Below are 26,223 nucleotides of genomic sequence, written 5' to 3'. Positions count from 1 at the left end.
GCTGTAATGCAGTCAGCACCCATCTGAGCAGAGCTCTCTGTCTCCTTCCTCAAAAGCCCACAGTGTCTCGCTGAGGCCTTGAGAGTCTGAGCCCCACACACGGTCGTCCAGCCTCCCCTGTGATTTTGTGAGTCAGACAGTGTCCTTCAGTTCTTTTGGCTGAGTCAGTCTTGGTTGCTTGAAACTAAAGAAAGAACCAAAACTCACACAGGCAGGAGGTTCCTGGGCAGAGGGACGCTCCAAGGCCCCTAACGGGAGGGGACACAAAGGACTTCTCAGCATGCCTTGTACCAGACGCTCCACTTGTTCTTGCCCCATCTGCTCACACTTTCCGCTTTTTTGGAATCTTTTCTGAAGTATTCCGCCCTTTCACCTCCACATTTTGAATATATATATATGTTTTTATTTTTTTTAAAAAAGGAACGGTGAAAGGAGGGTGGGAGGGAGGGAAGTGAAAGAGCAAAGGAAAGGAGAAAGAAGGCCAGTGGGAAAGGAAAAGAAAAAAGGACATTTATTCAGCTGAGAAGTTTCTCCCCTTCCAGAAAGTGAAGACCCTCCCCTCCACTCCCAGAGGCCCCTGCCCTTGGGCACTCCCTACATGCCGCCCAGCGTCACTGGTGTGTGTGTCTTGCACCATCCCATCCCCCACCAGATAGGAAGCTCACTTGGGAAAGCATCTTGTTCAGTTAATCATTTTCTCCTCCACGGTGCCTAGGTCTTGTGCCTTCACTTAGCAGATGCTCAAAAGATGGTTGATGTTTGACTGACAGAACTTGAAAAAAGTTCTCCAAAATTCAGAGGGAAAGGGAACGGCAGCAAATCCAGTAATATCTAGCTTAATTATACATTGATGGTGACCTACAAACAAGGTCCCTTGTGAATAACAACTTAGAATTAAAATTTAATTATTCTTTAAGATTGATCATATCACCAAAGGAGAATATTATAAATAGGTTTAATTGTGCCACTAATTTAGGAGATATTTAGCAATAATCTACTTAACCATTCTCTTGTTCTTAGACATTAACATTGTTTTTTTTTTAAAAGATTTTACTTTTCCTTTTTCTCCCAAAGCCCCCCGATACATAGTTGTGTATTTTTACTTGTGGGTCCTTCTCATTGTGGCATGTGGGACGCTGCCTCAGCATGGCATGATGAGTGGTGCCATGTCCGCGCCCAGGATTCGAACCAGCGAAACGCTGGACCGCTGAAGCAGAGCGCACGAACTTAACCACTTGGCCACGGGGCTGGCCCCTAACATTGTTTTTAATATTTTACTATTTTAAAGAATTCTGCAAATATAGATGTTGGGATAAGAGGGGGACTTATAATCAAATTTAGATTTCTTCCTTAGGATCGATTCCAGAAGTGGAATTATTGTATCAAAAACATTTTATGGCTCTTGACAAGCATAATCCAATAACTCTTCAAAAAGGAAAAAAACAGTTATGTTCCCACCAATAACGTAAGAATTCCCATTTCATCACACTCCTATCAGGATTCTTATTTTTTTAACATGCAAATTTGATAGGTAAAACATTCTATTTTGTCTTAGTTTTCATGTCTATGATTATTAATGAGGTTGAACATATTTTCCAGGTGTTTTAAAACTAGTTTTGCGGTTTTTTCCTTTTATGAATCATCTGTTCCTGTCAACAAAGCATTCCGCATCAGACACTCTGCCTACCAAATTTTGAAATGTTCCTTAAAATGCTGTACAGCTTTTGCCAGCACGTGGCTAAGGAAGTTAGAATTCTCAGCACTTTCTTCAAGAGGGATCTTGAGTGTGACATTGGGCGAAGGCAGAATGTTGAAGTCTATCGTCATGTCACCTCGTTTGGAAAAATTTCCTTCAGGAACACCTGGAATTACCTAAAAAGAAGGTTTATACAGTAAAAGATTACTAAATTGCAGTGCACATTCAGGATTAATTTAATACCATGTTAGGCAAGACAGGCTAGGTTGTGCTGAGGTAACAAATTAGCCCCAGCATTCCAGTGGCTTCATGCAACAAAAACTTATTTCTGGCTCATGTTACATGTCCAATACAAGGGCTCTGTACCACCTAGACACTCAGGACCCTGGCTGACAGTGCACGTCGTTTCACGGCTGTAGCATATGGTACACATGGCTTTCTTTGTGCCCTCAGCAGAGAAAAAGAATGGATAACCACACAAGGCTCTTCATCACCTCAGTCTGGAAATCACTGTTGTCATTTTTGTTCACCTTTCATTGGCCAGAACTTGCCACATGGCACCACTTAACGGCAAGAGGAGCTGGAAGACGTGAGTGAGCAGATGGAATATTTGGTGAGCACATTGTCTGTGCCACAAATATTAATGTGATGCACCAAGTTTTGTACTGGGTTTTCCCAAGAAAATTACACATTATGGTTGTGTGTGTGATTTTTGTAAGAACCAGTCATCTGAAATTCACATCAGTTACTCTCTTAATGAATTCTCAAGTGCATATACTTTGATTTTAATAATAGAAATGAAACTGTCCTGACATGCAACTTGATGTAACCTTAAGAGAACTATTTTGAAAATGTTTTCAAATAAATTCCCTTATCAAAAAAACTAAAGCAAGGGGCTGGCCTGGTGGCACAGTGATTAAGTTTGCACGCTCTGCTTCAGCAGCCCAAGGTTTGCCGGTTTGGGCCCTGGCCATGGACCTACACACTGCTTGTCAAGCCATGCTGAGGCAGGCGTCCCACATATTAAAATAGAGGAAGATGGGCACGGATTTTAGCTCAGGGCCAGTCTTCCTCAGCAAAAAGGGGAGGATTGGTGGTGGATATTAGCTCAGGGCTAATCTTCCTCAAAAAAAAAAAAAGCCCACAAAAAAACAAAAAAACTAAAGCAAAATATTAAGAAGCCAAATAAAAACTGATAATGTCTTAATTCTAGTTCTTAAAGGAATAGCCAACATAACTTTTCCCCTTTTCCTTTTGGTGAATATAACACACATGAAGACTGCATGAAGCATTTATGTCTAATTTAATAAATAATTATAGAGCTGACACCCGTGTAACTACAACCCAGGACATAATTTTTTTCACCTGCCGGAATGTGTATATTTTTTACATAAGGTTCCTCTTCAGTACTTGCTGTTTTATGGCTTTACATTTTCTGTTACATAATGAAATAAAAGCTGTTTTGAGAAAAATAACTCTTATAGGTAGTTCAACAAATTGCTTAAGTTTACCAATTCTGAAGAAACACTGCTTGAGTTTGAATCACAGTTCTACTATTTACTAGCTGTGTGACGTCAGATAAATTGTTTACCTTCTCTGTGCCTCATCTGAAAAATCTGGAAAACAATAATACTTACCTTATAGGATCATTGAGGGTATTAAATGATCTGATATATGAAAAAAGTTCTTAGAACATCGTCTGACACGTAGTAAGTGCTCTTCAGTAAAGATTATTATCAGAAAAAATATCATTGAAAACCATAATTTTATTTTCTACAGAGGTTTTTACACAGAAGTGCCTTTGTTTTCAATATAAGGAATTTTAGACAAGTCTGTTCGTGTTACTCAGAGACATTGGAATAGAAGCAAATGGAAGCGTAGAATGAAAAATATTGACAACAATGAAAACAATTCAATATTGGCTGTACCTTTCTAAAGTTTGAAAGCAGTGCTAAAATTTTTCTTCAAATTTTATTCTTCAAGACAAGAATTTTTCCTCGTTAAACTAAAAATCTGTGGTATTTGTGAGGATGATCAAATACGCTGAATTATTCTCCTCTCTGAGGGTACGATCTATCTCATGAAGTAACAGAATCAGAGAGTCCGCAGGCATTGGAGAGTGGCTTTCAAACCTCTTGACCGTGGCCTAGTTACAAATACATTTTACAGCCTGACTCAAAAACACACATGTCTTACGTCTATGTGCACACATATTTATACAAACACATATGGAAATGAAAGTTCCATGACGTATGCATATGGCTTATCAAACGTTGGCACTCTAATATTTTCTATTCTAGTCTGTCCCACTGTTTTTGTTTGTTTGTTTTGTTTTTTTAATGTTCTGGTTGTAACTCTCTGGACTTACTTCTCAAGCCACACACTGGCCACAACTCTGCAGTTGGAAGAGAGTGAAACACTAGCATACCGAATGTCAGAGGTCAGATTCCCTAAGAGCGGAGCCTGACACTCTGACGTGGGTGACTGAGCAGGCAGCCTTCAGGTGAAACTTTTAAGGGGATGAGGCAAAGCGAGACAGAGAAGAGGGAGACGCTAATCTGGGATGTGGCTTCAGAAGGTGACCTCACCTGACCCTGCAGGGAACTCTGGATCGTAAGTGGCCCCAAGGGCAATCCTTTGGAGAAGGTTAGGGGGTGAGAAGTCAGCAGCAGCACCAGCTGGAGTTGGAAAGGGACCCCTGGGGAACTTAGGGCACCAGCGCTCCATGCTGCACAAAATATTGCATCTTCAATTGCTCTGCCCAGTGATTTTTGTACCCAGGTCTTTTTAGGAACCTGCCAATACTGACCTCACCAGGAATCACTAGCCTGGTGCCTTGGGATATTAAAGTGATATGTGCATTGTGGGAGGTCAGGAAAGAAATTCAGTCACTGTTTTAAGCAAAAAGAGTTGTTGATTGAATGTGGGAGACATGGCATAAGTGCAACTTAAGATGGCAATTTGTTTTTATGTGAAGGTTAGTATATAAAAATGTTTACTTCTCTAGGTAAGTCAGACGCTTACTGTGTCAAAAGCTGAGCGCTATAATTTACACAGTTCTTGCTTTGTAAAGGAACCTATACTAATCACTTTAAGGACATACATTTTAAAGCAGCTGTCATTACTTCCATTTTGCAGATGGAAAAACTGAGGCCTAGAAATGTTAAGGAACTTTTCCAAACTTACTCAGCTGCTAAGTTTCAGAGTCAGCTTTTGAAATCGTTACTGTATCTGAAAGTCTTCTCTCTCAAAAACTACATCGGCCAGGTTTCTTCAGTGTCACCTGTATCAGTTATAGCACTATATAGCTCTAAGAGAATTAGCCATCTCTGCATTTAGAAAGGGTTTCCTGTTTTAAATTGGTTTTCTCTTTAGAGTTTCTTGTTTTCTAAAGACCATGCACAACGTTAAAAACAATCACAAGGGAAATATGAATATCCTCCTATAGCTTGTTTTCAAATTCAGATATAATTAATAAGTAAACTAACAGAAAAATCAATGTATGCACATGTAATCTCCATATCTGTTCTTGGGTCCCTCCGTTACCTCTATGGAATTGAAGATGTTCTCAGTTCCTGGGGTCTGGTTTGCCAGTTCAGTCACCCAGCCAAACTGCTCTCGCATCCTCTCCATCAGATACGCGGTGTCGTCCAGGTGCTGCTGGGTCATCTGGAGAACCTGGGTGTACTGCTGATTGGATATGTTGACGAGTTTAAGGGCCTCATCCACTTTTGAGTGCAGTTCAGGTACATCAGGACAGTCTAGCAAAGAAGAAAGGAACACGATAAAGGAACAGGTCCATGAGATTTGGAGTTGGGTGATGTGGGCTTAAATCCCAGCCCTTACACTTTCCATTCCAGCCTTTTGACCTTGAGTGAGTTTTCAAATGAGTAAAATGAGCGTGAATGAAATAATAACGTAAAGTGCCTGATCACACGGTTGGCGCACGTTACAGACTAGCAAATGTTCCTTTGCCTTCCTTTTTCTCCTTCTGTTCTCTTTGAAGATTGTCAGTGCTACTCCCTGATATCCTGATCCTCCTACTTCAGGACACACAGGGATGTACTTCCCTGCCAGCTCGAAGCTGACTGTGGACATCTTTAAAGTGATGTATCTCATTTCTGGAGGAAGCCTTCAAGAAAGGTTTAGGTTAGCTAAAATAAAAAGACAGGCAGTAATATGTGTTGACAAGGATTTGGAGAAATTAGAACCCTCATACATTTCAGTGGGATGTATGTAAATGGTGCACCCAGTCTGGAAGCAAGTTTGGCAGTTCCTGAAAATGTTAAACATAGAGTTATCATTTGACCCAGCAATTCTACTCCTAGGTATATACCCAAGAGAACTGAAAACATATGACCACACAAAAACTTGTACACAAATGTTCATAGCAATATTGTAATAGTCATAAAGTAGAAACAAACCAATGTCCATCTGCTGAATGGATAAACAAAATTTGGTATATCCATACAATGGAATATTATGTAGCCATGAAAAGGAATGAACTTCTGATCCATGCTACAACATGGGTGAACCTTGAAAACATTATACTAAGTTAAAGAAGTCAGTCACAAAAGGCCACATACTGTTTGACTCCACTTATATGAAATGTCCAGATTAGGCAAATTCAGAGAGACAGAAGGCAGGTTAGTGGTTGCCAGGGGCTAGGTAGTGGAAGCAGGTGGGAAGAATGGGAAGTAAGAGCTAATGAGTGCAGAATTTCTTTCTGGGGTGAAAATATTCTGGAATTAGATAGTGGTGACGGTTATACAACTTTGTGAATATACTAACCACCATTGAATTGTATACTTTAAAAGGGCGAGCTTCATGGTATGTCAACTATATTTCAGTAAAGCTGTTATTTAAAAAAACATACTCACATGATCCGTGGGACCCACAGCACCTGGAGGCATTTTTTAGTCACCACATAGACATAAGAAGGAATGTTTCAAGAGAAGGAAGGAAGAAAACCCACATGTAGCAGGTGTCTCTTATGAAGTGTAACAATTTGTATCCGTTAGCTTTTGCTCCAGCCATCCCAGCTGAGGCCTCTCATCTTCCAGAAGATTAGCCTGGGCTTGTTCACACCGTGATGGATAGGTTTCCAGCAGCAAGAGAGGACAAGCCTTAATTTACAAGCACATTTCAGGTCTCCCCTTTGGTCATATTTGCCAATGTTTCGTTGGCTAAGGACAGACCCATGGCCAAGCCCAGAGTCACGAGTTGGAAAAATAGACTCCACCTCTTGATGGGAGGATCCACAAAATATTGTGGCCATTTTCATCCTAATCCACTGTATATTTGTCCCCTTCTGCCTGTGAGAGTTCCCAGCTCAGACCTGTTGTTCCTTGAGTAACTATTAATATTGAACATCACTTTCAAAACAGATCCAATTTAATGGATAATTTTACGGTCTCGTGTAACAGAAACTGTGCCAGAGAAGAAATTCCTCAGCAGAAATCCCACGTGCCTACCACCTACGTTAAGGAATAAAATATTACCCAAACAGATGAAGCCCCCGCTGCGCCACTTCCACATCACAACCCCTTTGTCTCCTCAAAAGGAAACTGCTACTTTGAATTTGGGTGTATATATCCAGTAATTGATATGGGAAAAGAGGGAAAGAGCCACTTAAAGTGCATTCATTTAAAAGTGGGACCAAAAATGTATGGTAAAGAGTGAAGAAAATGATTTATGATGTTTTGGAAAACATTTTATTTATCAAATACAAGGTTATAATATAGCTATGTGCTTAGTCTTAGAACAAAGAATGAATCAAAGGTTGATTGAAAAGGCAAAATCGTTGTTTGACAAACTATACAAGAGTTGTTTGTAACAGCAAAACATTGGAAGCAACTTGGATGAAGCACTTCCGCAGGAGAATGGATGAATGAAGTGTGGTAGGCCTACGCCGACTAGCACAGGACAGCGATTAATGAATTGGAACAATGCAGAGTCACGCGGCCAAATCTCACAAACTGTAACTGTGTGACAAACCAAGTTGCAAAAGAACACATAAGGAATGATATTTGGATTGTCAAGAAAAATTATCCCAAACTTGGAAATAAGGCAAAAGAACGGCTGTGTGTCTTTTCAATGTCATATAAAGCATTGTCTTGAGGTCCACCCAAAGATTACTTAATTCTCCGGGGAGATGTTCTCTGGTAGATTTATAACTATTTACTGTTGCTTAGAGCCAGACTCTAGGCAGTTAGATGCAAACTATAGACTGGAAGTTTGCAAAGGATTTTTGTCCAGTGGAGATATAAGTTATTTTGGCTTGATAGAAAACATAACTGCAAAAGTGTAGTTTTATTGCCCTTTAGTATATTAACTTCATATCTAATTTTGCAATCTTACTTCAACATTCTATCTTTGACTGTAAATACTTCAGTCTCTCTATACTCCTTCGAAACAGCTTTAACTCATTAACAGAAAAAAATTAATCTTGACATGTGCTCCTTTTGTATTTGTATGAGTCATATTTTTAAGCTTAAAAATTATACTTTGACAATACAAAAATTAAAAACACGTAAAACATTGCTATGTATGGTGTATGTGTGTGCTATATATAAACATACACGATAAAGGTATAAAGAAATGCAAGGAAATAATAAACACCAAATTCAAAACAGCAGTTTCCTTTGGAGGGGATAAAGAGCACAACCTTCCACACCTCTGGAAGGTGCACAGTGGGGGCTTCACCTGTTTCGGTAATGTTTTGTTTTTTTAATCTAGGCACACAGGTTTTTATTATCTTATTCTTTTTTTTTGGTTGAGGAAGATTAGCCCTGAGCTAACATCTGCTGCCAATACTCCTCTTTTTGCTGAGGAAGACTGGCCCTGAGCTAACATCCGTGCCCATTTCCTCTACTTTATATGTAGGACGCCTACCACAGCATGACTTGCCAAGCGGTGCCATGTCCGCACCCAGGATCCGAACCAGCGAACCCCGGGCCGCCAAAGCAGAACGTGCGCACTTAACTGCTGCACCACTGGGCTGGTGCCTATCTTATTCTTTACACATTTATAATAAAATGCATTTTATAATAAAATTGTTTTACCTTTGCAGCAATCAATTTACACTGCATGTATACTGTATCTAATGCATTACCTGATGCATATTGATTATCTGATGCTTTTATGCTGTATTATCTGATTTCTTCTGTATTAAATTTTTTCCGGTTTTATTGAGAAATAGACATAGTTTAAGGCGTACAACATGATGGTTTGATTTACTCATACTGTGAAATGATTACTGCAATAGGTTTAGTTAACATCCATCATCTCATATAGATACAATCAAAAGAAAAGAAAAAAAATTTCTCCTTGTGATGAGAACTCTTAGGATCTATTCTTTTCACAACTTTCCTATAGACGATACAGCAGTGTTAGCTATAGACATCGTGTTGTACATTACATCCCTAGTAATTGTTTATCCTATAACTGCAGGTTTGTACCTTTTGACCCCCTTCCTCCAATTCCCCTTCCCCATCTTCTGTATTATTTGATGACGATCAGGGCGAGATGATAATCAAAGCTTTTAACTGGATGAAAGAACATTAATGATACTGAGACGGGAAGTTTGAGTGGGACTATTTTTGTAAGTGGTCAGTACATCAGTGTGTATTTTTCTGTTATAAAATCTTCTGTTTCTGTATGCAACCTTGTAACTGTGACTTAAGAAACAAACACTTGAATAATGAGAATCATTAATACGTCAGACATTTTATTTAATCCTCAAAACACCTGTGTGAAGTAGAGAGACGAATCCCATTTTCCAAATGATGAAACAGAGGCGCAGAGAGTCAACCAGTCAGCAATTCAGGAGAAACAAGACCCTCATTGGCTCTATGAAAAAGGTCAGTTTATATTCAACCTCCTACTCCAACCCATTAGCCACACTTTTTTAGAACTTCTTTCCCTTAGGGCTTTAGCGAGGTGGAAAGCAGGTGCACAGAAATCAAAAGTTCCTCTTGGCTTTCTAAGCAAATTTTCGTTTGGGTCCCAGCGGGTGAGAGGAGCGACTTCAGTTAAGGAAAGAAGAGGTAGACCAGGGGAGGGAGGGAGCGGGGGGACTGGCCCTGGAGAGAAGGGTTTCTCTCCTGGGAAAGGAATGAAAGGCCACTCTTTGGCCGCTCTGGGAGGAGAAAGGCTTTCTGGGGCTCGTGAGAAGCCACTTTCCATATTTAACTACTGATTAGTAATTAACCCGCCAACTGGAAGGAGTTAACGCCACTTTCAGAAAAACTCACTTGGTTACAACTTTGCTAACACAACGGGAAGGTTGCTTCATTGGCGGGTTTTCTTTTTGTTCACAGTAAGAAAAGAGTTGCCCCATTTTGCTCACAATTCTCTTTTGCACACGTTAGTGTTTGCTCTTTAACCATAAAAAATTTCACAGGAACAATAAGAATTTAAAAAGGGGAAAAGTGAGTTGACCTACTTTTGAATAATAAAAATTTATAAACCCAAACTGAGCACTCCCAGATGGAAATGAGCACGCAAAAAAGTGCTTGAAGGGAAGCAAATGAATCCACAACGCTTGTAAAAGTGAGATTTTTAACCTCTGACCAGCAAACTATTAAAACTCTGAGAAAATAAGAGTTATTTACCTTCCCATAGGTAATCCTGACATTTTTGGCATCTTGCATGAAATTGGAAACATTCTGACAAATTCTGGCCAAGATCTCCACACAGTCCTCTGTCCCCCACAGGCAGCATCTTTGAACTCGGGCCTCCACGGTCAGAGTCTGCAGGTAACACAGAGTTTCCAGGTTAGTTTCATTAGAGTCTGCACTTTAAAGGAGTAGATACAATGTCGTTTCTTGCTTTTTCTTATTGTTGAAAGATGTGTTTTCAACATCTTCCTGTATCCAGTCATAGGAGCACACATTGGTGCAACCATTTGCTAGGACAATTTGACATCTACCAAAAAGTGGACACATCCTTTAATCCAGCAATCTCAATACTATTATTACTCATCATTATTAGTACACTTCCCTCCTACATACATACACACAGATGTTAATGCATGTAATTTTATTTTCTGGAAGAAGTCATAAAAAATTATTAATAGTAACTTTTTAAAAATCCAAGACTGAAAGTACATATGCAAACCTTGTATTTAATTAAATAAATCACTTAAAATATTCTTAATTACAATCACAAGTTTTTCAGCAAAATATGTATTTACAAAGTTGTAAAAATGGCCACATGTCAGTAATTGATGAATTTTATGTCTCTCAGTTTAAGATATGTTTTATGCTATAAACCATGATGCTAACTTTTTGAATTATCCACCAAAATAATAAACATGTATAACCATATCGCAAAACCCAATCTAATCTTGTCATTTAAATATATAATGTTTTTTCTCTGTTACATTTTCGTGCATCATCAGTGTGCATTCTCTTAAAGATTTTATTTTTCCTTCTTCTCCCAAAGCCCCCCAGTACATAGTTGTGTATTTCTAATTGTGGGTCCTTCTAGTTGTGGGATGTGGGATGCTGCCTCAGCATGGCCTGATGAGCAGTGCCATGTCCATCCGCACCCAGGATTCGAACCAGCGAAACCCTAGGCCACTGCAGCAGAGTGCGTGAACTTAACCACTCGGCCATGGGGCCGGCCCCTCAGCATGTGTTCTTTTATGCTATGGTGTATCTCACTCATGAGAGTTTGTTTGACAAAAGGGATTCAACCCGCATTAGGAAGAATCAAAGCTTCTTTCATAAGGATTGAATGTATTAATAGACGTTTCTCACAATCCTGCAGTCACTCAACCAAAGCCATCATCTATGTGGACAGCCTTTGGATAAGAAGAGTTCACGTGATAATCTCCATGTGGCCCAACTTTTAAACCTGGGTGATACATTCTCTTATAGACTGACAGTGCTTTATCTATGTCAGTAACTTCATTTGAAACAATTTATATTTTAGGTTTACTTGTTTGGATTTTATGTAAAATTATGATCTCATATTTGGAACTTGAAAATTGTCTTTAGCTTTTTTTCTAATAATTGATGTTAGCCTTTGCACAACTATCAAACTGGAAATTTTTAACTTATGCTCCACATCTTTCTCTGTCTCATCTACCACAGCTATTCAGTGAAGTCTTTAATTTCTACCTCTTCATCTTATCTCCATCCTACCTTCCTGATCCGTCTCCACTGCCACTGTCTACAAGTCCCCATTAACCTGATGATTTTCTGTTATATTAAATCCTCAACATTTAAAAATGAAACATTTCATTTCGAGATAAATTGTGAAGTCCATTGCTTAAAAACCTAGGAGGCACTTGTTAGATCATATGGTTCATAAGGCAACCGTCTTCTTTGTGGAATAGAAAGTCATTTCCTCCCAGCAGCCTTCTGGAACCCTCCCCTGTAATAAAGTGGCATCTCCTCTCGCCCACAGCACCCCTCGGAGTTCTACTGTAGAACTTCTCTCTGCTTTATGTACTGTTCGCTTTCGTATCTTCTCTATTAGACTCTGAGCCCCTTGAGGGAAGGGATTTGGTCTTATTTTAATCTTGTCATTTTCCCGTATCTTCTGTCATTTCACTTATGATATGGTAATGTAATTGTCCACTGATCTGTCAGTTTTCCTTTCTCTGAAATGAGCTCCTAAAAGTCAGGGGCTGTGTCATAACCATCGTCTTATTCCCAGCGTCTAGATTAATACCTGGTATATAGATCAGGGATGCCAAATTCCAGGTCCACTGACATCAGTTCCCCATCCTGTACCACAGCATGGCACTAACCCATCACCTCACTTCAGTCACGCCATGACAAAGCCTCAGGACCCTTCTAGGCAGCTACTGCCAGCACCATCACTGATATGAGCCATGTACTCTCCCCACCTGCCTCTGTTCCCTACCCTCCAAGGGAAAATTAAAGTCAGCAAACACTCTCCAAGGTAGGATTAGAACCCAGATCTCCTGGCATCCAGCACTTGTCAAGCTACTACCCTACAAGGTTTATTGAACACAATCTCATCTATTCTTTCCAGGGATTTATAAGGCAAGTGAGGGCAACTGCCAGAGCTATTTCATTCTTTCAACAGATTCAGGAACTGAGGTCTAGAAAGGCCAAAGTAGGAAAGAAATTCTTCCATATGGAGACTGAAATGAAACCACAACAAAATAAGTAGTAAACATCAAGATATTTCAGATTTTTTATTATCGCCTCTCTCCTTTTAATGGTGTTTGTTATTCAGTTTTAGCTATTTGTCTAATTTTGGCTCTTAGGATGATCATGACAAATAAACTCCATCCATGAAGGTTGCCAGATAGACAGTGCTCACTCATTAATGTTGGCCATAGTAATTGACAATAGATCTCTATTAGTTTCCCATTGCTATCATAACAGATCGCCACAAATTTAGCAGCTTGAAACAACAAATTATCTTCCACAGTTCTGTAGTCAGAAGTCTGAAATGGATCTCATGTTGCTAAAGTGGAGGTGTCAGCAGGGCTGTTTTTCCTTCTCGAGGCTCTGGGGGAAGAATCCATTTCCTTCCTTTCTAGTTTCTAGGGACCACCTACCGTCCTTGGCTCATGGGTCCCTTCCTCTATCTTCAAAGCCAGCAAAGTAGGGCCAAGTCCTTCTCATGCTGCCATCTCTATTGATTCTTTTTTGTCTCCTTCTTCCACTTTTAGGAACCCTTGTGACTACATTGGAGCCACCTGGATAATCCAGAATACTCTCCCTATTTTTAGGTCAGCTGGTTGGCAACCCCAATTCCATCTACAACCTTACTCTCCCCTTGCCATTAGCAGAACATATTCCCAGGTTCTGGGGATGAGGGCTTGGTAGACATCTCTGGGCAGCTATTATTCTGCCGACCACGAGGGGCAGAGCTCAAAATGTCTTCTCACTGGGTGGATTTTCCAGGCATGATAGGTTTATTCCTCCCCTACCACCTGTCCAGAAAAGTGATGGAAACACATGCAAATGCCCTACAGCCCCTGCCTGACTATTCTTGATAAACAGCCACCTGTGCTCTTCTGAGAAGACACTGTCTCCTCTGTTGGGCTGGCTGTGGACCGTCTGGTTAGGGTAGGGATCCCAGAGATAGAAGAGTGTAAGGGTGTAACACAGGCTTCTTTGTTTTTAATTTTGCATTTACAGGGGACCCTGGACATCCAGGTCATCACCGAGATGCAAGTGATGTGGGGAGTGGGGAGGCAGGGAGAGTGGGCCCATGAGCCATCTGAGAGCAGGGGCTGGTCCTGAGCCGTGTGAATGGGGAGGAACCTGAAGCAGAACGGGTGGAAACCCACATTCTTAGTCGGTGGAGTGGGAGGGAGTCGCAGTGGTTGGGAAATTATCTAGATTTCAACGTGTCTGAGTCACTACTACTCCTGTGCACATTTGAACGTAGCAACCCATGTGTAAGGTCGCTACACAATGGGAAAGCTGGAGGGGGGCATGATTTTGTTCTAATGAACACATTCTGAATATTATTCTAAACAACTGACATCTATTTAAAAGGTCAGGCAAAAATTATTCAGTATCATCCCAGTACTGACATAGTCTACTGCCTTGATGCTTTTCCTGAATATTTGGTGAATTTGGAGCCTCAGAATGGAACACCAGACAAAACACCTGACTTACAAGAAAAGTCCACGGGACCCCGAAATAGAACCTAACAACAATTCCAGTAATGATGTCTGTTCTCCGCTCCCGGAACAACCAGGCAGGAAGGATGTAACGGATTGCTTTCTGCCTTCAGTTTCTGACAGTGTGAGGTAAGCCCCTCCTATATAGAAGCCAGTTATGCAATGTTGTGGCAAATTTGAGAATTTGACTCAGGTGTTGCCAGCTGCAGCTGATATAATTGGGAAAGCATCAGCCAGAAGGAGCCTGTTTTTTTCCTACATACAAAAAGCTGTGTATAATTAATATATACAACTTGATGAGTTTGGAGATAAGTATACACCCATGAAACCATCACAATCTATGCCATAAAACTATCCATCACCTCCAAAAGTTTCCTCCTGCCCTCTTATTTATTATTATTATTACTACTAGTGACAAGAATGCTTAACATAAGATCCAACATCTTAGGAAATTTTTAATTATACAACATGGTATTGTTAACTACCATTGTTAACTATGCTGTACAGCTGATCTCTGGGACTCAGTCATCTTGTATAACTGAAACTTTGTACCCTTGACCACCACTTCCTCGTTCCTTCCTCCCGTCTGCACCTGGCAACCGCCATTCCACTGTCTTTCTCTATGGGTTTGACCATTTTAGATTCTTCATATAAGTGGGATCATGTAGTATTTGTCCTGTGTCTGGCTCATTTCACCTAGCATAATGTCCTCCAGGTTTGTCCATGTTGTCACAAATGGCAGGATCTTAGAAGGAGCCCATTTCATTTTTCACGTCAGAGGGGAGCAGCCTTTTACTTGGCCTAGCGGTCAATAAGAGATAAGTCCAAGGAAACGCCAGTCCTACAGTTGCCCACATGGCAAGCAACTCTCACTTCTGAGATGCTGTGTCCCAGTCACTCCACAGAAGCCTGAAGATGATATCTCCTTCTTCCTTAAAACATAAAGCAGTGTTGTTTTTCCAACATGGAATATCAGGGGGCCCGAGTGGTACTGGTAGGATACCAATTCTTATCCTTTACAGAAATTCCTATTTCTGTAGTTTTGGGATTGTCTATGAGCATTTTCTACGGTTTTGTGCATAAGTGTTATGGTGTAAGGAATTACAGCAGTGATGTCAAGAAGGTCATGGAGGGCACTAAATGTGACCTGTTATACAGATACTGGGCTTCTTCCCCACTGGGAGTTCAGGAGCCTAGACTGATTGTAAAGAAACCCCATGATGCTCAAGCAGAATAGAGCTGAGCATCCACACGAGTTTTAATAAAGGAGGCAACCATTTTTTTTCAAGTTCTCACTCTACTAACATTTTCTTTTCAGCCCTGAAAACACACTTTATAAAGAGAGAACAGCCCCACAGAGCTCTTGACCATAAGGGAAGAGAGAGAGTGTTTGGCAGACTTCAAAGCTTCTTCTACGAGGCTCTGAAACTTTGATCATCCATAAATTGTTACTCTCAGAAACACTGCACAACGACTTAGAAATGTCTATCATTTCCAAAGTTAAACAAAACTTGACTTTAATATAGGCATCTAAGTAAAAATAATCTCTCTGTACTTACCTTTGTCTTGTTTTGGGAAATCCTCTATTGCATTCAGCGTCTCAGTAATCGTTGCACTGACACTTTGATAAATGGAGACACTGAAATTACAAAACAGCTGGAAGAAGCTGGGAATGTCCCAACTTTGCACAAGATTCGATTTTTTCGTGGGCTCTTTGGATAAGGCTGGAAAAAAGTAAGGCTCAATTAAGTCTGTATCTGACATGAAATATGATTGAAAAGCCTGGTCAAATTCTTGCTGCATCTGTTTGAAGACGTTAAAACTTCTGTTATAGAGAAATCTCACGTCCACAGTTAATTGGCTGAATACATTCTCTATTTGGGTCAGTTGTGCATCTTCTTCAATGACCTTCTCACCAACAGGGAGGTCTTGTTCATTATCTTCATGGAAAGGAAACAGAAACTGATATATTTTCCTGAAAAACTGTTCAACCTGTGGGGTGGGGTGGGGGATAAAAATGGAATAAGAAATTAATTTTCTTTCTGGACCATTTCTTACTGTAAATTTTAAGGTCAACTTACAATAGTCATTCTGAATCAAAAACAATTCTGGGCAAGCAATTCTGTCCGCAAAGGTGACTCACTTTAAGATAATTTATTAACACTCTTGTATCTGGCTTTGACTTTGACTCTGGAAATAGCATCTGAAATTCCTCCTGGCTCGTGTTTGCCTACCAAAGCCCTAAAAAGGCCAAGTTTGCAATATTGTTGACAAGCCACAACCTGATGTACTGGCGGTGGTTGGCATGCCATGGTCTAAAGGACACCGTGTAGATTGCCCAAAAACTGTGAAGAAGGCTCTTGTTTTTCACTCCTGTCTTAGGGTTGTAGTTCTTTTTTTTTTCCCCTCAGTGGAATGTTATTAGTGTCTTTATCCTCTCCTCTTTCTTGTCTCATAAATTAGTTAGACATAAGACATACAGTTAAATAGATGACTTATAGATGGTTACATATTAGCAGTGGTCAAAGCCCTCCTTGGATGTAGTCAAAGGAACGAAGCTCTAATCGTGGCATTCCCTTCAGTGGGAGAAGATTTTCAGCAGTCACACCACGCTTTACTTCATCTATGTGACACCTAAGATTGTGCCAGAACATAGTTGCCCTTATACGATAGTGATATGGCCGCACTGAGTGTTATGGAACATTATTAACTATCAGATATCATCTCTGTGGCATCCCAGTGCTGTTCAAAGAATTCTCTAGAATTCTTAGAGGACTCATGCCTTTCTCAAAAAGTAATCTGGGTGGATCATCTGCCTCTCCCCTCTGCCAGCTTCTGTTTACCTGAATCGATCCACTAAAACAAAACTTTAAAGTCCCAAGAAATTTTCACAAAGTCACATAACTGGAACAGATAAGAATGGTCCCCAAGTCTCCTGATTTCCAGCCAGTGCTCGTTCCACCATAGTCTGCTGTATTAGAGAGTAACGGTGGCTATTAAAATAGAGCAGATGCAATGAACAGTGGTGGCAAATTAACTTGGCATATGAGTTATCCTAGGCGTTGCTCCCCCTATAACTGGGTACAGCACTGCCATGCCAGCAGCACACTCTAATTAGTGCACGCTCTAATATGCAGAGGGAAGCTTCACTCCATTTATATTCAGCTCACTTCTTGAAAGGGAAGGGAAATGTAGGCCAAGAGAATAGGAGCCTTTTATGGGGCAGAGCTCATCCTACTCAGGTCACCACCCTCTGTGATTCCCTCTGCCCAGATGATAGCCAAAGGGGACAAAAAAGAAAACCTGCCTGTGCTATTGGACACACATCGATCTGGGTAAAGGGGACATCAATGTGTGCTGCCACAAGAGGGCGGGTCTAGCGAAGGAAAGACTCAGGAGGCAGAGAACGTCTTCAAATGTTTGGCCTCTGGGGGAAAAATGAAAGCAGGTGGAATTCAGAGACTATAATACTATTATTCAGAATGCAGTTCAGCAAACTCTTACTAGATAACTACAATGCTTAAAAGAAGACAAATAAGATAGGGTCCCTGCCCTTAAAGAGCTTACAATCTAGTGGGAACATCTTCACAAATAATAAACACAAGGCAGATGGGTCAGGATATTTCTGAGAGAGACACACACAGCGTCATTAAAGGGAGGGACAAACGCTGCATGGCTGTTCTAACTTGTAACTGAATATACACGGGGATTCACACCTGAGCACGAAGGTTAGATTCTAGACTGCAAAAGGCCAGAATCAGATCAGGCATCTCTCGTCTAAACAGTAATATAAATTAAATGTTTTTTTTAAAGCAAGCTGAAGTAGTTACCTTAAGAAGTCTGAAATCTCAAGCTCTATTTCCCCTTACCGTATTTTTCATAGAGGTCCAACGAGGTTGGCAGGCTGTATAAAATCTCAGGCAGCTACTTTCCAGGCAGGACTTGCATTTGCCCCAGGATTCTGTCAAAGACGCCTGGCACAGCCTTTCTTCCTCTTCCAGATGTTCCTGAACTTCATTCATAAGCTCCAGGGCCTCCTAATTACAAAGTAGAAACAAACATCCTATTTCCATTTCATAAATCTATGTGTATCTTTGTTGATTTCACCCTTTAAAAAAATGTGTGGATTCTAAAGTAATTCTTCATTCTTTCTTCAGGCCCCTAGCAGCTGACAGATCTACCCCAAAGCTTCCTGTTGGATTAAGAAAAGAGCACTGATTGATCCCTATTGAAGATAGTACAAATCTTATCCATCTGTTCATTCATTTAGGCAACAGTTGTTTATTGAGTGCTTGCCATGGGACAGACATATGCTGGATGTGGGTGAACCAACAGTGAAGACAACAACAAAGTAGGAACCAACAATGGTCCTTACTCTGGGGACGACTCTAATCTACCTGCTTACTTATCTGTCTTCACATCTAGTCCTTCCAGGATGTGGAAAGTGGGTGTTAAGGCTTATAAAGCTGACACATTTATTCCCTTCATTGATGCTGCGTTTAATTACTGTATGTCCTTAAACATTGCCAGAAAGCGCAGTTCTTATGTGTACATCAAATCAAATCTGCCCCTTGAGTTACGTTCTAATTGCAGAGATGCTGTAGTCTGTCTTCATTCCTCTCGTCCACGTTCCGAGCACGCCCCCTGGTGGTGCCTTGCTGTACGTGGCCAGGTCCCGCTCTGGGTGTAAGGAGCCCAGGAGAAGCGACCCCTACCCCTGAGGACCTCAGTCCTGCCCCCAGGAGCTCCCCCCAGGCCAGCAGCCCTGCCTAGACGCCCGGCCTCCCTGCAAGTGTGGACTTCTGAAGACGGGCTCCCTCCAGGCCTGAGATGTAGTTCAGAGGAATTACCAGCGATTAACAGACTGCCCATAAGACAGTCTCAGAGCTAAAGTCAACTACTTAAGTGAAAACCACATGAGGGAGCAAGTTTCTGTACTTAAAACCAATTCAGTGTGCACTTTTCCCTAAGGGGATAGGAAAAGAACTCACTCTTTTCTGGCATGGTAAGCCCAAAGAACCACCTGGGCACTGACAATCTTGTCCCTCCCATCCGCTGGCTTGGACTTTTCAGCTGTCTTCCTGCCAAATCCTGGTGCTAAGCCAGGCGGCGCTGGCTGTGGCCACATAAGAAAACTGGCAGGGCCCTAGCCTGTCAAACACACCGTGTGACCCAGACAGAATTTTCTTGTCTCCTGGGGCGTTGCAGAACAACTTGGGAATCCTACATCTTCTCAAGAAAGGTTGCCTCATCTTGGCAGGCAACAAGACCGCCCAGATTTTCTCCATCAGTCCCAGTTTTAAATATTCTGCTCATTGTCATCATAAACCAAATCACAATATTTTCAATTCTGAACTACACTCACTGTCTACCCTTGGACAAATTACTTGTAAACATCTCCGAGCCTAATATCCTCGTTCGCAAATAGGAATAACAATAGGGTTTCCCTCTGAAGGTTTTGTCTGAAGTGAGATAAGCAAGCAAGGCACCCAGCGCGTTATTAGCAGTATCTCTGATTTCCTTTCACTTGCCTCCAAGAGCAGAACCGAAACCAGTTACCAAATTACCAGTGCCCAGGTTTGGTAGTGCAATCTTGCATGGAGGAAGTAGATCTCTGGGTTAGGAACGCCTTGTCCATTCCTTCTGTTTCTCCCTAATGCCCCACCCACTGGCAGGGTCCATATCTATTCCTGTAGTTTACAGCTTATCAAAGTCCCATCTAAACTTGGAGTGGGGGCAGTTCACTTGAAAGCACTTTAAGGTTTCCCACTTTAGTAAGTTTCAGATGCTCTCACTAAATATGACCAGAGGGGGGCTGAGGAGGGGGACCGTGATGACGCTGGGTCGCCTGAGGATGGGTGGTGCTCTGTAATGGGAGCCTGAGAGCGCCAACCCCATATTTGCAATTCATAATTTGTCTGAAGTGTCCTTTATTCTAGGTTTACAGAATTTTAGGAGGGAGACTTAGGATTGAACAGGTTTCTCTTTTTTAAAGTTAACTTCTTTTTTTTAAACTTTTTATTTTTCCTTCTTCTCCCCAAAGTCCCCCAGTACCCAGTTGTATATTCTACTTACAGGTCCTTCTCGTTGTGGCATGTGGGATGCCACCTCAACATGGCCTAACAAGCAGTGCCATGTCCACACCGAGGATCTGAGCTGCCGAAACCCTGGGCCGCCGAAGTGGAGCGCGAACGTAACCACTCAGCCACAGGGCCGGCCCCTAAAATTAACTGTTTAACTGAGTGCCCTAATCTCAAGTGTATAATTCAAAGAATTTTTAGACAATAAGTAGGTTTTTAAGAAAAAACAATTCTACCAGTTCCTAGGATTCTTCAGCGCCGGAACTGAAACCACCACTTGCTGACTTGACCCACCCCTAACTGGAGCCTTCTTTTCATAGAACTACACCCTTGGCTTGCCTGGAGGCTCGGGAAAGGGAGAAAAACAGAAGGTCACTGGTGGCACAGGCACACTGCCCCCTGACTTTCTCCCCAGTCATTCCTTACAGTGTTGGAGTAACATGTTAATTAACATCTCGAGCCTCAGTTTCCTCAGACATAAAATGAAAGCAATGGTTCACCCAAGGTTGGAAGGATTACATGAGACAACGTGTTTTATAAAGGGCCTGAAGTGATATCCAGCGTCATTGTTCCCAGTGGCCAGACTCACAAGCCCACCAGGGAAGAACCCAGCTCAAGGGCCTTCCCCATGTTCCTCAGGAGGAGCTATTTTTAACTTCCTCAAAATCTTTTCATTGCTGCCGAAAGAGAGGAGGGCCTGCAGCTGCGGGTCAGGCCACCTCCTTTCCTCACTAGGGACCTGCGTAACAGGGTGCGCAGATATGGCCGCAACACCAACCAGTCTGATGAGAGGCTGACTACAGCTTTGGGGTTGGCCTGTCACACAGCCCAGCTCCCACTGCTTAATGGATACCCAGAGACCGCCGAGCTCGGAAGTAAAGAGAACTCCAGCAGCTATCTGGAACTCAGTGGCCCCAACTTTATAGGTCTGTAGACATAGGGAGGAAATATTAGAACTTCTATTTGTACTTTTTAATTTAAAAATTGACTATGGGGAGACATTAAATAGGTGTAGAATTTCAGTTTTGCAAGATGGAAAGAATTCAGGAGACTGGTTGCCCAACAATGTAAATGTACTTAACACTATTGAACGGTGCACATAAAAATGGTTGAGACGGGAAATTCTATGTTATGTGTATCTTACCACAGTTTTAAAAAATGTTCTAATGAAAACAAATTTTAAACATAATTTACTCCAAATGTTAAAATTTAAAATATTTTCCAAGTTATTTTTTATTACAGTTTTGATTTCCCCTTTAAAGGTAATGGAAAATAATTTTTTTAAATGTAATTGCTTTGAGTGTCATGTTAATGGTTAAAGCTGTTGAACTACGAGCCCGTGCAGTGTCTATAACTTAGAAATGTACTGAGCTTTATACTGTAACATGTGAACAATTTTTAACATCTTCCATGGACATTTGAACACAATGTGTGTGTTCTTCATTGGTGAGATACATAGTTTCAACTATAACTATTAAGTAAAGGTATTTGAATTAAAAAAATGATGAGGCTGATGTACTGTTTCACATACATTGGTGGTTTCTTGCGGTGCTTGTCAGGCCATTGCACGTGGCCAAGTGCACGTGAGGACTCATCACATTCCAGAAGCACCCACAGTGACTCCCTCTTTCATTGCAGCTGATTGCAATGAATTGCCATTGAAGAGGACTCAGGTAAATAAATGATGGTTTTTATTCTCTAGCTTTAACTTAACTAGCTGTCACTAAATAGACAGGAGGCTTCAAAAGATTCTTAAAAAAAAATCCCAGTAGATTAAAAAATATGAATACTTTAGGCTCAGGTAGACAAGAAGCAAATGGCAGAGCTGACACCTCTTTATTATGAGCTTTTTATTGGCCACTTGACAGTCAAAATATGATGATCTAATCAGATCTGGCAAATTGGCTGAAAAGAAAATTCAAAATATCTACAAGATTATTTGAAATATGGACTTATATCCACCCTACCTAATGAGGAACTTCACCATAAGTGTATTTTGTGCCTTGAGATGTTAGCGTTAGCAATTCATGTGTCTGATTTATAAATAAATTAATATGCATATATGTAGGAGTGAATGCTAACAAATATTTTAGTGATGGGGATGGGAGATCAAAACACTTTGGAGACCACTGATCTAGCCTAAAATCTCCCCGAAGACTTTTGACTCAATATCCTAACCCAGAAGGGACTAAGGATAAAGCAGCATTTTCCAAACAGAGACAAATCCCCGAAATGCCTGGGTCTGGAGCCCTGTAAAGGCCTCTACTACAAGGAATGTGTTCTTTGAAGAAATTTAAAATTTCCTTCAAACTTTTCCTCCATTGAGGGCTGCTCTCAAGAAAATCTAATATTAGGGAACATAGGTAATTCATCAATTGCCCGAATAAGTGCAATATATATGGAGCAGATACGTTTAAGAACAGATAACTTTTTTCAATGCCTCTACCTGCTTTTCTTCTCTGCATTTCTTCAGGGTTTTCATTAGATGGGTATGTTCCTCCTCTCTCCTTTCCATCATGATTTTCATCTGCTTCATACCAATCAAAGCCTTCTTCACCTCTTCATCTACATCTATCTCCCCAGCATCGGAAAAACCTAAAAGAGATGTGGCAGCTTTTTTCTTTGAGATCTGATCAGATTACAAGGTATCTGTATCTGCATCAGAATACAATGAGTTCACCAAGATTTCATGTCCCCTAAATAGAGGCTTAATTGTTCTTTGATAGCATCAAACTCTGAAAGCAGGTCATAATGAATTAGTTGTCAGCTGTCAGTCACATGGACCAAGCTGCCACATGGACGGTACCTTCTGTTCCTCACTGCTGAGCTCTTAGACAAGTCAGAGTTCATTTCACCTCATTCTTGTCATTTTCTTCTAGGCCTGTTTTCATTTATCCAATTTTTTTCTTTCACTTAAAACCCAAGTGTGTTTATATTAGAGAAAATTTCAGATTTTTTTTTACAAACAATTTATTTTAAGTGCCCAACTGGGAACCTCAAACATAGTGAACAATTTCTCTTTCTTTCAGCTTCAATTACCTTCCTAGGAGGCATCGCATCTAGGAAGTAGTTCATCTAATGCAAGATGCTTCAGTAACCTACTGGACATCTTGCACACCTTTAATCAGCCTTTAGTGACTATAAAAGTCATTGTTAATGTCTCGCCACAATAGCTGATGTGGCTTCCTAAGGAGCTTATTCTTGCCTCCAAATTTAATTACAGACCTCCAAAAAGCAACATTTTAACTAATTTATTTTTCCAAGTGTTAAGTACCCAAAGCGCATATCATCAAGCAAAGGTCACAAGTTAATGAGCACAGACCAACCAGATGCGATGTCATTATAACCCATTCTTTCACTATCTCAGGAATAACTGCACAGATTACTTTAATTGTTTAAATTTTGCAAATGCTAGAAAAGAATTTCACTGTTCATTAAAACTATGCTTAGAGGACACCAAACATCTGGATGATACCATGAAATGCAGCCCAAAAGTTGGCAAGTTTTATCTATGTGATAGCAAACATCTGGAAATGTGAAAGTTCTCAGACACTCCATTGGAATTTTCTATTTTTGTCCAGATGTTTGGCGTCACGTCTACTTGGTTTAAGTGCCTAGAGAACGTCTCACCGTGAAATGAGAGGGCTGTAATGACCATGGTTATCTCTCAACTGTAAATCACTGTAAATGCCAGCAGGACACACAGACACGCAAACAGGACACGGCACAGATAAAGCAACTTACGTACCCTTCAGGTGTCCGTGGATGGCAGTTTTGTCCCCCCAAGTAGGTGCACAGTGACGATCTTTCAGCCACAGCAGATATACAATAAACACCAAGAGTGGCAGCCTCATGTTCCCGCTGTTACTGCAAAGGAAAAATAAACCAGCATCAAATGCCTTCTTCCATTAGTTTAGTGCCTGTCGGCATCAATCGAAAACACATGCTGAACCAAAGCACATTTCTGCCAATTTTTCTTCATGACTTGAGATAATTTACGCTAATATCCCTGAGACACAAGAAAAACTGGAATATAAATTTTTTTTAAAAAAACACCCAAGTCTCTATTTTGTTTACACTCTTTATGACAGTTAAATACAGTCATCATCTGAAGTACCTGAAATTTAAGGCAGTGAACACAGCCCCACAGAATCCAAACTTCATTTTATTCCCTTGTCAACAGTAAACATCCGCAAACACACTTAGTCAAAATAGATCAGAGGGATTTTTTTTCCTCCCAAATTCTGAATTCTCAAGTGAATTTTTACCTAGATGGTTAACTACTTATTTTTTTTATGAAAGCAAAACAGCCTCACACATTTTTCTCACACTTCTTATAAACCCCATCAAGATACATGAATAGCGCAAGTTAAATTTTTTTCTTCTCAGATAATGAATTTCCTTTTAAATTTAATTTGATATACACTAATTATAAACATTCCAAATTCAAATGTTTAAAACTTTACTAAAAAAAATTAAATAAATTAAAATAATTGTATGCTTTAATAAAGTTAAATTTATAAAATGTTAGATTAACTCTCCCCCAAAGGGGATATTACTCTGCTTTATGTGTATTTGCTACTTTGGGAAACAAACCCTCCATTATTTAACCAACATTAATCAACATTAAAAAAACACCTTTTTAATATGATAAAATAACATTGGTACAAGTAGTTACTAAGTTATCACATTTTACGTAGATCTACGTCTGTCATTTGAACTAATTCTTTTCTTTCTATTAAGACTCTATTTACCAAATGAAACTTTTTAATACAATATATTTACCTCTGACTTTGCAGTCTCTCTCCAGTAAGGTTAACACCAGCTTCTGGAAGCACCTTCACTTTTCTCTGAGTTAATTTTCACCGTGTCAGGGATTTAGCCTCCTTCTAGTAATTTGATGACACAGTTCTTAATCCTATTACCCTAAAATTCTCAAGATTAAGAGAGTGGTTAAAATTTGCTGTGTTTAAAAAGAAACGCTAGAGGGCGGGCTGTGCATATGATCAGGAACAATGACCCTGAGCTACTTTATTGTACACAAACAAGGTCTTTGTGGGGTTTTTTTTGTTTTTTGGCCTTTGGTTTGTGTGTGTGTGTGTGTGTGTGTGTGTGTGTGTCTGAATGTGAGGAAGATTGGCCCTGAGCTAACATCTGTTGCCAATCCTCCTCTTTTTGCTTGAGGAAGACTGTCCCTGAGCTAACATCTGTGCCAATCTTCCTCTATTTTGTACGTGGGATGCCTCCACAGCATGGTTTGATGAGCAGTGTGTAGGTCCACACCCAGGATCCAAACTGGCGAACTCCAGGTCACTGAAGCGGAGCCCACAATCTTAACCACTATGTCCCTGGGCCAGCCCCCTACACAAATATGTTTGATAGGACGAATTAAAGCCTTAAAAATTTTTTTATTAATTTGAAATTTATGATATGTATACTCCTATAGAGTCAAACAAATTTCTTTGATTGGAAACATAAGCAACAATATGAAATAGGGCAAGCAAACTCTTACATAAAACATTTTGAAGATTATTTACATAGTTTGGCATTTTTTGACTATATGCAAACGTATTTTAACTAGACTAAGTGATAAAATCTAGCATATGAATAACGCAATAGATGAGTATTTCAGGCCCACTACAGTTTGATAATTGATTAGCTGAACTAAAAATGTGGTCCCCCGATGATTCATTTAAAAACAACTCAGCTGTTAGTCATTACAGCCAGTGTAGAATCTACAGCCATGGGTCTCCCTGGCTCCTGAAATCTCAAAATCGTCTCGGGCCCCCTTTGAAGGTTTTTCTGGATTAGCCAATCAACGCTAT

General features: G+C 40.5%; 1 protein-coding gene across 1 annotated transcript; it reads right to left on the bottom strand.

Annotated features, from left to right (window-relative positions):
- Positions 1-399: 399 nt before the first annotated feature.
- Positions 400-24,259, bottom strand: CLUL1 (clusterin like 1). The gene is made up of 7 exons (XM_001493017.4): positions 24,147-24,259; positions 22,845-22,993; positions 18,188-18,355; positions 15,878-16,310; positions 10,312-10,449; positions 5,243-5,457; positions 400-1,872 (listed from the first exon to the last, which is right to left on the bottom strand). The coding sequence occupies exons 1-7, from the start codon at positions 24,250-24,252 to the stop codon at positions 1,684-1,686; spliced, it is 1,398 nt and encodes a 465-aa protein (XP_001493067.1). The 5' UTR covers positions 24,253-24,259; the 3' UTR covers positions 400-1,683.
- Between the last annotated feature and the right edge of the window lie 1,964 nt (positions 24,260-26,223).

Source organism: Equus caballus, chromosome 8, assembly GCF_041296265.1.
Source record: "Equus caballus isolate H_3958 breed thoroughbred chromosome 8, TB-T2T, whole genome shotgun sequence".
NCBI classification, from domain to species: domain Eukaryota; kingdom Metazoa; phylum Chordata; class Mammalia; order Perissodactyla; family Equidae; genus Equus; species Equus caballus.
This window is presented reverse-complemented; position numbering and strand designations above follow the sequence as displayed.

Excerpts from the sequence above, each read along its gene's own strand:
- CLUL1 (XM_001493017.4), bottom strand. The coding sequence starts at position 24,252 with ATGAGGCTGCCACTCTTGGTGTTTATTGTATATCTGCTGTGGCTGAAA. Across the intron at positions 16,311-18,187 it reads GGACCTCTATGAAAAATACG|GTTGAACAGTTTTTCAGGAA; the intron begins GTAAGGGGAAAT and ends CCCACCCCACAG. Across the intron at positions 10,450-15,877 it reads TTTCCCAAAACAAGACAAAG|ACTCTGACCGTGGAGGCCCG; the intron begins GTAAGTACAGAG and ends TGTTACCTGCAG.